Source organism: Atta colombica, unplaced genomic scaffold, assembly GCF_001594045.1.
Source record: "Atta colombica isolate Treedump-2 unplaced genomic scaffold, Acol1.0 scaffold198, whole genome shotgun sequence".
Classification (NCBI taxonomy): domain Eukaryota; kingdom Metazoa; phylum Arthropoda; class Insecta; order Hymenoptera; family Formicidae; genus Atta; species Atta colombica.
The window spans coordinates 4,643,449-4,654,836 of record NW_017259291.1 but is presented as its reverse complement, the minus strand read 5'-3'; the positions used below and the strand labels follow the sequence as shown (position 1 = coordinate 4,654,836).

At 32.0% G+C, this 11,388-nt stretch overlaps 3 protein-coding genes across 8 annotated transcripts in view; 1 reads left to right on the top strand and 2 right to left on the bottom strand.

Annotated features, from left to right (window-relative positions):
• Positions 1-2,798, bottom strand: part of LOC108686939 (7-methylguanosine phosphate-specific 5'-nucleotidase) — a 6,980-nt gene extending 4,182 nt beyond the window's left edge. The window contains 7 exon segments of the mRNA XM_018192467.1: positions 1,204-1,312; positions 1,314-1,345; positions 1,852-1,876; positions 1,878-2,055; positions 2,200-2,253; positions 2,256-2,417; positions 2,753-2,798. Coding sequence (XP_018047956.1) covers positions 1,204-1,312; positions 1,314-1,345; positions 1,852-1,876; positions 1,878-2,055; positions 2,200-2,253; positions 2,256-2,417; positions 2,753-2,798 — 606 coding nt within the window.
• Positions 2,799-5,880: 3,082 nt separating this feature from the next.
• On the top strand, positions 5,881-9,460 carry LOC108687028 (phosphatidylinositol transfer protein alpha isoform). The gene is made up of 6 exons (XM_018192611.1): positions 5,881-6,246; positions 6,907-6,937; positions 7,586-7,849; positions 7,935-8,012; positions 8,075-8,455; positions 9,186-9,460. Exons 1-6 carry the CDS (start codon positions 6,230-6,232, stop codon positions 9,228-9,230), a joined length of 816 nt encoding a protein of 271 aa, XP_018048100.1. The 5' UTR covers positions 5,881-6,229; the 3' UTR covers positions 9,231-9,460.
• The window catches only part of LOC108687026 (short-chain specific acyl-CoA dehydrogenase, mitochondrial), a 5,615-nt gene continuing 2,404 nt past the window's right edge, over positions 8,178-11,388 (bottom strand). For 3 of the 6 annotated variants that reach the window (XM_018192607.1, XM_018192606.1, XM_018192610.1), the window contains one exon: positions 10,542-10,683. The gene's annotated coding sequence lies outside the window, so the exon portion shown is untranslated. Of the gene's footprint in view, positions 8,230-9,292; positions 9,364-10,541; positions 10,684-11,388 lie in introns of those variants that run through there. The other 3 variants (XR_001931733.1, XM_018192609.1, XM_018192608.1) reach the window with 3 other exon arrangements.

Here is an 11,388-nt window from a genome sequence, read left to right as displayed (position 1 = left end):
ATATATATAGAATTAAAAATTAGAAATATGTTACTGTATCAATTATCTGATGAATTCTATACCTGCATAAAGATTCAACGTTATTTTCATCATAATGCGATTTATTAACAGAGGAATATAAAAGTGATAATGAATAATATATATCAATAAGCATAGGCATTTGAAAATCACATGAAGATGTTATTTTATTTCACATCCTACAAATAAAAAACCTTCTTCCTGATATGGATGCAATATAACACAACAGCTAAAATTTTCATAAATAAGTATTTTTCTTTTTCTTCATTCCTTCTAAATATAGCACATAAATGTGATTTTACATTCGCTATTATTGTTAGCCAATTGTAGAGGTATAATTCTAAATTTTTTGGAGAATTAAGTTTTTTCTTTGCTACTAGTACTTGTGCGGAAGATATCAGTGCAGAAATTAATTCAGAAATTAATTAATTCTATTTTAAATAGTTCTTCTAGAAGAGTGCATTGATTCGGTAATTTTATCTTAATCATGTCTCTAATTAATTCAATCACTGTTATCGTTAATTTCTCTACAACAAAAACTTAATAAATTATTCGCTGAAATTTGATTCTTTTATTATATATTACAAAATATATTACGAATATAATATAATATATTACAAAAATTAAAATTTATTGCTCAATAAATAGAAAGTAGGAAATAATAACCATAACTCGTCGAAGCTAAAGAATTATTAAGTATTACAAGATTCAGCTTTGACAGCTTATGACCATTATTTCCTGTTTCCTATTTATTGAGTTTTCACATGTACAATCCAATAAGATTCTTATTGTTTAAAATTTATTATTATTGAATAAATCAGTACTATGACAGTGCTTCCTGAGTATGGCTCTTATATCGTGTATAAAAGATCCATATTCCTTAAAGTGGATAACCAACGTGATTCAAAATTTTTTATTTTGATATTGTGCACTGCAACTTGTAAAATTTTCAGAAGGTTGTTTAATATTAAATTATCAGTAGATTTTAATTTATTTAGAATTAACATAGCAAACTGATTCAAATTGCCTATACAGTTTATTGTTCGTTTAAACATATTGCTTATTTTGAGAATTATATTTCTTAAAAATATGTTTTAATGACTTTGTTAAAGTAATTACGTAACACTTGCTCAAAAAATAATTGTTATTGTAAAGCATTATGCAATAAAGATAAATGTATCATACCATAAGTTCTGGTTTATTTTGCACTTGTTCCATTATTTTTATTAACATACGATGTTTTATGAGATAACTTGCTATAGTCTTATCGTGGCTATTGATTAATAACTGATGATTCATGCTTTATTATATCTGAACTTTTGTTTGTCTGAAATCAGTGAGCCGCATACAAAAAATTTTCAAAAAGAAAAGTATTGTACACAAAATTCTCTTAAAGTGCTTTGATATTATCCGTTGATGTTGAAAATTATAGGATTGCTTGGGATTTTTAATAACAATTTAACAATTATCAATAAAATTGGAAATATTAAACAATTATTCCGAGCATTGGCTCGCAAATATATAAAATAACAAACAGCATTTTTAAACATATAGCGGATTTTAATTAATTTGAATGGATTAATGATTGAATGCATCACAAGCAGAACGAGTTAATATGATACTAAAATGATGTCTAAATGATTCCAAAATAATAGTTAAAAGTTTTTCAATCATTTTCAATTCATTTTAATGTCATTTTAACGTTTTCATAACTTGTTGTTCTGCTTGGGATGTAACATCAATCAATAATAGAAGATGTAACGTCATTAATCTAATCCATGCCGATTATTCTAATCCTAGGTCGGAAACGATAAATATTATTTATATTATTACCTTAATTAAGTCCCATATGTCATCGATAGTTCAATAAGTTTTCGTCATAGAGTTCATCAAAATGAGTTAGAATTTTTATTTTATTGTTTTCATCATATAATAGAACGAAAGGTTTTACGGTGGTTTCATCTTTAACATTTTTTCTTTTATGCGAATTATCTTTAGATTTTTCATTCTCTATTATAGCAAAATTACAATAGTACTCTGAAAAAATTACATATTCAAATTTTTATTACATACAAAAATTTATGCTCGAATCTTGTTGCTCCACAATAAAGTTAATAATTTAACATTCGCAATTGCATCAAAGATTTTAAATTATTTTATAATTTTATCCTTTTAATATACTTATGATGTACTTTACGTAGTTACTTCTACTGATATCTTCTATATTTTGTTTGTATTGTCGCTCATTTCAATATTTTTTTTAGAATTCTCGTTCGAATTTGAATTAATCGCATCATTCGATGTTTTTATGTCTGAAAAAGAAACATCCGGGAGAGATGACTTCATCTGACTTATAACATTATCGATGCTATCATCCAAATCTTCTTGCTGGACAGATACTAAAACAAATAATTTTTTCTGGCAAATAGTTGAGTGGACTAAATAGAACTTTTAAAAATCATTTCAGCAAACGCGATCGAGAGAATTCGCAATAAAGGTTTTTAATCTTGTAAGTTCTCTCTCTCTACATAAGTAAGTTGTTCTACATAATTCGCAAATCGCAAAACGTAATTCGCAAATGCTGACGCAAAATGACGATCACCGCACGCAAAATTCACACAGATGAAAACCGCACACAGTGAAAAAAACAAATGCATTTTCATTCTGCGAACTACGTTTGCGAACTATGTTTTGCAATTTGCGAATTATTACGATTAACGATTTTGTTTTTTACCTGCTGCAAGTTCAGACATTGACGAAAGGACATCTTTTAAATCCATGATTTAACGAAATCGAATTGCTACTGTATCAAAGTCAAGAAAGAATATTGTTGTTATGATATTTAAGAACATACATCCGTAATAATAATAAACACATCGCTGGAAACTAAGACTCGTGATACTTAAGATGTTAAATCTATTTTTAATATATTTTACAAAAGATGATCCGATTTTAATATTGAAAATATATCTTTGGAACAGATTCATCTTAATAAATATATATTATATGCTTATTTTGATTTCTGCTATATTTTCTTCATCTCAAGACAAAACTCTCGACAAAACTCTGATTAATTTAATTGGCGATTAACTTGTGAATTTAATTTAATTAATATTTTGTTAATATAAACAGAATGATTAAATTTTTATCGTTATACTTACAGTTAGAAAGCGTATTTTAAACAATTCTGAAATTAAATTGATTAAATTGATTATAATAATAATTAATTAGAATTTGATCGAAATTATCTTAAATATCATACATGTTCTGTAGTTTCTATTATATCTGTGTTTTTAAAAGAACATTTCTAGTGATCGTCTATTGAAGAAATTGATCGAACGACATGTGTTGCAAAATAATAGCAGTAACTTTATTATTCATAAGGTTGATAAGATTTAGATAAGTCAATTATAAAGGAGCATAAAGAAATGAAAAAAAAAAAAGAAATGAAGAAATGTCTAAATCAAGCTTGTCCAATTTGAGCTCCGGAGTCAAAACGCAAAGCCATTGACGTAAAAAAATTCAATGCGAGTAAGATTTTAGGAACTGTAAACTATTGATAAGCGTAGTAGGCTACGTTCCAAAATTTCAGAGACTAAAGTGATAATACGCATTTAAGGCTACGTTCCTTTCTGAGGAAAATTTTATTTAAAGTATGTAGTACGTAACGTATACTATAACATATAGAATAAAATCTTTCTCGGAGAGAAACGTAGCCTTAAATGCGCATTAACACTTTAATCTCTGAAATCTTACCCACATTGAATTTTTTTGCGTCGATTTTTTTGCATTTTGGCTCCAGAGCTCAAATTAGACAGGCCTGGTCTAAATAGTAAGGTTGCAATTGTTTGCAGCAAAAAAAAATAATTTATCTAATGAATTTCTGATTAAATAATTTTTAATTTTAGAAGAACGACGCGGAAGATTTTACGTCAGAATGAAATTCAAAATTTAAAACATGATGTTTACATTCTCTCGAATTGATTATGTGTTAAAAGATGAAGAAGAAAAAGAAGGACAATCAAATGCTCTAGCAAAGTTTTCATTTATTTTATCTTTTTATAATTCAGATTTTAATTATTTTATCTTTTTGTAATTCTTAGACTTAATTTGTTGCTTTCGGCATTTTATATTTTAATTATGTTGATTACAGTCCTTTAAAGTTATATATATCGTAATACATCGTAATGCAATTGACTAATAAGAATAGAAATATGTATCTACGCTTCGAAGCTTTAGAAATTGCCTAATAACCAATATAGATAAATCAGATTAAAATTAAAGTATATCGGTTGAAATGAATAACAGAAGAGATTACGCCATCATGTTTGAATGTTTTATCAATTTTGAATATATGGATATCGTTGAGTAATTTTTGATTTAAAACGGGAATGTTCACAGTATCAGCGTAATTAAACAAGAAAACATTAAGAGTAATATTAATGTACCTCTTTGATCAAAATGATTGAATTTAAGATTTTTTCCTTCGTCTTTCATCCATAATAAAATTACACTGTAGATTGTTTGGGTTGTCTCGAGTCAATAACGTGTCACGAGTTCGGGTTTGATTCTAGCGCTACATCGCTATACTTCGATTCCGCAACTCTCATCGTTCCTTTCCCCTTTAACAATGGATTTCCTTAAATTTTGAAACCAGTTCCAAACATCGATTCTATATCGATTTTTTACTTTTCCATTAAAAAAATGTGAAAAGTGAAAACTTTTTACATTGAAGTTTATGGAGAAAATTTGGTCTCTGACCCAAAAAAAAGGGAATAGATGCACAACTCTTATAATAAATATTTTATTGGCTGCGTTCAGCAGAAAAAACAGCTTTGTAACTGTTAAAATTCTTGAATATAATTGGTCTTGCCCTTAGTTCCTCATTGGATTTAAATGTATAAATCAGCCATTAATTTCAGGAAGTTTGTGAACGAGTGTAATATTATTATTGAAAATGAAAATGAACAAAATATTTATTATTAATTATACAAAGATAATTAAAATGAGTGGAAAAAAATTCCGCAATTAAGCAAGAATTGCAAAGAGAAAAGAATTGTAGATAAAGAAGATTAATTAATATAAAGAAAATTAATTAATATTTAAAGTTTATGAAAATGCTTATTGAAACTTCGTAACTTTTTATACATTATATATCTCCAACATTTTGATTGATTATCTCATCCTGTTATGATTTTTCCATTATATTTTTTCTACATGGAAATCTTAAGATTTTTGAAAATCCGCCCTTCATGAGATCAGGGCATCCAACATAATTCCTCCAAGAAGGCATGGAAACCTAAATTTCCTAAAGTCTATTCTTCTTTTTCCATATCCCAAGACTGAATTGCACATTTAATCTTTCTTCTTTTTCTTTTCACATGAGACAAAAAACAAAAAAATAAACCACGCAAGAAGTGCAGTCCTAGTAGAAAAAGAACAAATCTCTAGTCTTTTACAATTATTGTTTGAAAACCTGTTTTGCATTGGTAACGAGGGAAACGAGAGAAAAGTAAATATGCGCATACTTATACAATGACAACATAGTGATGAATTATAAATTACAAGCATCATATTTTCTCGATTTCCTTCTCGAAATTTGCTTCAAAAGATAATACACGCATGTTGGTAATCGGTACACGCACGCGTGCCTAACTTCTCGCCCAATGACGTCAGCGGCAAAGTTTGTACGGAAGAGGAAGGATGAGGGAGAAGATATTGGACGGTCATCGGCGATGACGGCGATAACCGAGGGCGGCCGAGGTAGGCCGAGGAGTGGCCCGCGAAGCAAGGATAGGGAAGAGGAGGGGTGCGCGGAATCGTACACGTGTGCGCGGGCGCGAGCGCGCGCAAGTGTGTGTGACTCCATTGGCGCAGTCGTGGCGGTGCGGTTGCTTGCTGGTGCATGCTGGTGTGCTGCTGCTACTGCTGGTGGTGTGGACCGTGGAGCGGCCGGAGCGGTCTGGCTCGGAGTGTGTCAGTCGGTTGGTGAGTCCTGTCGGCGTTGCTCGGTAGACGTTGCGGGTATATGACACTGTGGCGACGGCGGCGAGCCGATAGCGAGCCGATAGCACAAGCCGTGAATCAGATCGGTAGCCGACGAGGAGCAGAGGGTGCGGTGTCGTCAGTGGATCTTGCTGCTCCATCTCATCGTTGTCGGTGGCCAGTCTGTTGATTGAACACTATTGGTCCATGTGCTCTGCTGACTAAAATGCTCATCAAGGAATTGTAAGTGTAGCACGGGATGGAGAGGGGGAGGAAAAGGATGGCAACGGCGATGATGACGGGGATATGGAGCGGGGGCTGCAGGTGCGCGCCGCGCGGCACGGATTTCCGAAATTCGCTCCATGGCCAACGGAGGCCAGCACAGCGAAATTTAAAACTGATCGACATAGGTCACAATGATTGGTGATCTTTAATGCGGTTGGAGAAAGAGAGGAAGAGAGTTGAAAAAAAAAGAGATAGAGCGAGAGGGATGGTGGCCCTTTCATCCCTTATGAATCATCCCGCATGATTCTAGAGGTTGCACTTTCTGCACTTCTCTATCTCTCTCTCTTTCTCTCTCTCTTTCTCTCACCGAAGTATACGATGATTTCTGATCAGCAGCGGGAAGTGCGATAAAAGTGCAGCTTTGCAGAGAATCTCAGTTGACCTTAAACTTTCTTGGCGACGACCGCGTATAATGTGGATCGTTCGGTCATAAATCTCTCACAAATTTATTGATCAGCTTTGATTTTTGTAATTAAGATCGGCCGGGTAATACATGCATCTTACGACAACGGGTCCCCTCTCCATCCTGAGACTCAAGGACACGATTACATTAATTTTCTTCGTCTCCTTGCTTTTCGATATATAACGCTGACATAATTCATTATTTGTCTGTTATAGCCGTGTCACTCTGCCCCTCACAGTGGAAGAGGTACGTGTCTGATTTGTCGCAGGAGACCCGCTCCTCGTAATGACTCAGTTTGAGACTTACCTGGATGTTAGATTGCAAAAACAGACGGTTGAAATTAATCTTAGCATTGCCGTGCAATCAAGAAAATTCACCAATCATCTAATTATCCTCTACATGGCACGCGTGCCTGAGTACTTATGTAGAGTTATCTTGCATAAACAATACTGAATTTATAATTAGAAACCTATTTTATCACATAAACACACAAGTTTTTTATTATTATCTATTACTTTATTATTATCTATTTTATTATTATCTATTGCTGTTTAAACTATTGTTTCTATTTTTCTATTCGTTATCTGCTTCAGAGTATATAATAAAATGAGAGATATATAGCTTAATAATAGTATGATTATCATTTTATTTCAAGTATAAATTTTAAAAATAGATTCGCATTACACAATGAATTTAAATCCTTTTTTCTTTTTTCCTGTTAATGAATGAAAAGAAACTCAAACCAAAAGAATTAATAAATGAATGAATGGTTCTCACAAAAACATGTCAAAGTACATATATAAGTATTTATATCTCATGATATAAATTATATAACGATTTTAATGTACCTTGAACATTATCAAGAATTTATATATATTTTTTTCTCCTTAACAGTATCAAGTAGCTCAACTGTATTCTGTAGCAGAGGCTAGTAAAAATAATACAGGCGGTGGAGAAGGCATTGAAGTATTGAAGAATGAGCCGTTTACGGATTATCCGTTACTCGGTGGAAAGTACTCATCAGGCCAATATACATATAAGATTTATCATTTAGCTAGTAAAGTGCCTGCTTTTATTCGCATTTTACTGCCAAAGAACTCGCTAGAAATCCATGAAGAGGCTTGGAACGCTTATCCCTATTGTAAGACAGTCATAACTGTAAGTATTGCGCATATATTTATTCACATATACAAGATATTAAGTTTAAATATATTCATAAACGTTACTTTGATTTTTTCCATAGAATCCAGGGTATATGAAAGATAATTTTGTGATTATGATAGAGTCCTTTCATATTGGCGACGTCGGCAATCAGCATAATGTAAGTATTATCGAGTTTGGAAAGTATTTTTAATTATTTACGTATTTCTTTCTCACGAACAGGTTCACGAATTGCCGCCCGATAAGCTTAAGATCAGAGAGGTAGTGCATATAGATATTGCCAACGATCCGATTGCAAGTGCCGATTACAAAGTGGATGAGGATCCATCTAAATTCAAGTCCCAGAAGACAGGACGGGGCCCTCTCCTTGGGAAGGACTGGAAGCATAATGTTCAACCTGTGATGACGTGCTACAAGCTAGTCACTTGTGAATTCAAATGGTTCGGTCTGCAGACCCGCATCGAAGGATTCATTCAAAAGGCGGAACGGCGCCTGTTTACCAATTTCCATAGGCAAGTGTTTTGCTGGATAGATGGTTGGTACGGTTTAACCATGGAGGATATTAGAGCAATCGAAGACAATACGAAAGAAGAATTAGACAGGGTAAGAAGAATTTCGCTTTTTTTTTAATTCTTCAGTTCCAATCTTCCAGCGGACGTGTTCTCCGTGCCATTCTTATGGAGGGAATACAAAATCTATTTTTTAAGTCTCGATTTCTCAAGATATTCCTTCAGTATCTTTCGGGCCGTCGATTCGTTCAGGTCGCGTTCCGTTAACGCATGTTGTTTACGTAGAATCGATTTTTAAGATATCAGAGCATTTTTTCAGAAAATTCAGGACAAATTTGTTCCTAGAGGATATACACAGGAATTGTTCAATGGAAGTGAAAAGCGAGAGAAGTGCAAGTTGTGCAAAAAATACAACCACCATCCTCAAATGCAACAAATGTTTTCATTTTACTTTAAAAAAACATTTGACAATTATTATTTTCAATAATTATAATACGACTAATTTATAATATGAATAAGACTTTTATTTTAATATGAATAAGACTTTTTCATTTTAAGACTAATTTTCTGATAAAAGATAATTATTTTTTTAAATAAATGATCGTTTAAATATTGTAAATTTTCGCATAATGTTTATTTGTCGATATGCTTTAACTTTTCGAACTTTCAGTCTTATTCTGCGGTTGTGTTCTCTATATATTGACACGTCCGCTGGAAGGTTAATTAAATCGATTATCTTATTTTACGCGAGTCTTCTATATTTGTTAGAAGTCAGAAATTTCATCCGTTTTTGAAATGTTTTTTATATATATGTTCAATTGCAGCAAAGACATCAAGGTGAAGTACGGGGTATGCGAGCTGATGATTGAGGCTTCGATAGCTTCTATTATGAACGGTTAAATCAATTTCCTTATACATGTCAACACAAATACAGACGCATACCTACAGATGTACACCCTGTTACGCTCTGTCATAGACGATTTCACAGGATTCGGACGATTTCTGGAATTTACGTGTCTAGATTCAGTGTCTATTACAAATTACTTACAATTTTAATTTATTTTACATTTACAAGCGTTTTAGATAAATGTATCTACAGTCAAAGATTATAATGTAGTTATTATTACAAAAGAAAAAGAAATGGAAGGAATCAGAATCTTCTGGTTCTCTTGTTTAATGCATAATTGAAAAGAATCTGGTTTCTTGAAAACCATCATAGATAAAAACATTATGATTACTTAACAGCAGTTTGTAGTTCGATAATAATAGATATTGGAGTTCAATTAATGATCGACAAAATGCTTGCTGCAAAATACATAAAGAAAAAAAAACAAGGGAAATAATGTTTAACATCGCAAATTTGATCGTAGTTTAATAGTTAAAAAATTCCACAGTTTAATATATTAATGTACAATTGAAAATCTAAATGTTACATATTAATGATCTGTATCTCGAACTATTATTTCAACCAAAAATGTGATGTATTAGATTGTGTATTTTCGAAAGAAAGCTCGAGAGTATTTTCTCAATTCTACGAAAGTGTATATGTGATCAGGAGGATCGATTTAAAAAGTTCTAAAGATTTTAAATGTATATCTGTAGTTATTTCATGGGATCCCTCTACGATTCCACGAGACAAGGTACTACGATAGATCTCAATCTATAATGTTCCTCTATTCTTTCATTTGTTATCGACAAGTGCGTATATATGTATCTATTCCCTAAAGAGTTAGGACCAAACTGATGGATTTTTTAATTATACTGCGATGCTAACAATAATGTTATTAATATATTACACTCTAAATTGTTTACTGAGGGGAGATGATGTATTCTATGTAAAGCTCACACTGATATACATATACACACATATGTAGAGAAGCAGAGTTTAGGCTATTTCAATATTGGACAGCGAGTGAACGGTGAAAGAGTGCGTTATTGTATATATATATAAAAAGAAAGAAGCATACACAATGAAATTCAAATTATATATATATAAATGTTTCTTTTGCATTCCAATGGATCTCTTAGTACAACCGACAAAGTATTCTGGAACGCTGCTCGTAACCTGTTACAGACTATTATGATCATCCTTAAGTTTTTAAATTTTTCTTCAGTATATTATGTGAGAAAAAATATCATAAAAAAAAAATAATTTTGTAACTATCTCATTCATAACAAAAGCAAAGCTCGATATATACGAGATATTTAAAGTTTATTTTGGAATGATTACATTTATTTTCACTGAATTGACTCTTAGAATGAAATGAGAGTAGTCTTTTAATGGGTTGGATTTGCAGCAGCATTCTCACCTAGTGATAGGATCTATAATTAAATATACGATTAAAGATTGAAAAACAGTAACGAGAAGTATATAATTTAACTGTCATTTGCACAAAGTAAATGTATTCTCTGTATTTTCTCGTTGGAAGGCATGTAGTCTAAAGTAGCTTTTATCTTCGTATTCATGTACGAACAGTGGTAGTCGCGACAGTGCACATAGTATTTGTACTCAATGTATCACAGACGAGAAAACAGAGAAACATGGACACATGGTATTTATTCATCATTTTATCGACGAGGGAAAATCGATCGAAATAAGGCACATCTGTGTCGTTCAAACAAGCTTGTAACTTTAATAGAGTCCGTCTTTGTTCCACGACTATGTCGTTCGTTTTGTTAAATATGAGAGTTTCACACATGTACGCGGTTCACATTACACTTGTTATTCTACGATAATAGTTATTTAAATAGATTGGTTCTAGCTGCTCTAGATGTACAAGCAGGGTAGAAAAAAAATCGTGGATAGATAGAAAAAAAAAGAGGAAAGGAAAAAATTCCGTATCGCTGCCAAAGGGCTAATAGTGAAATATCAGTGTATGTGTATATATGTATATATGCACGTGTATATGCGTTTTATTTTCTTGCATACATACGTATATGCGTAAGTGTATGTGTATGTGTGTGCGCGTATGTGCGTATGTCTCTCAATTCAGTCAAGTATTTAACCAAGAGTTAATAAAATTAGAA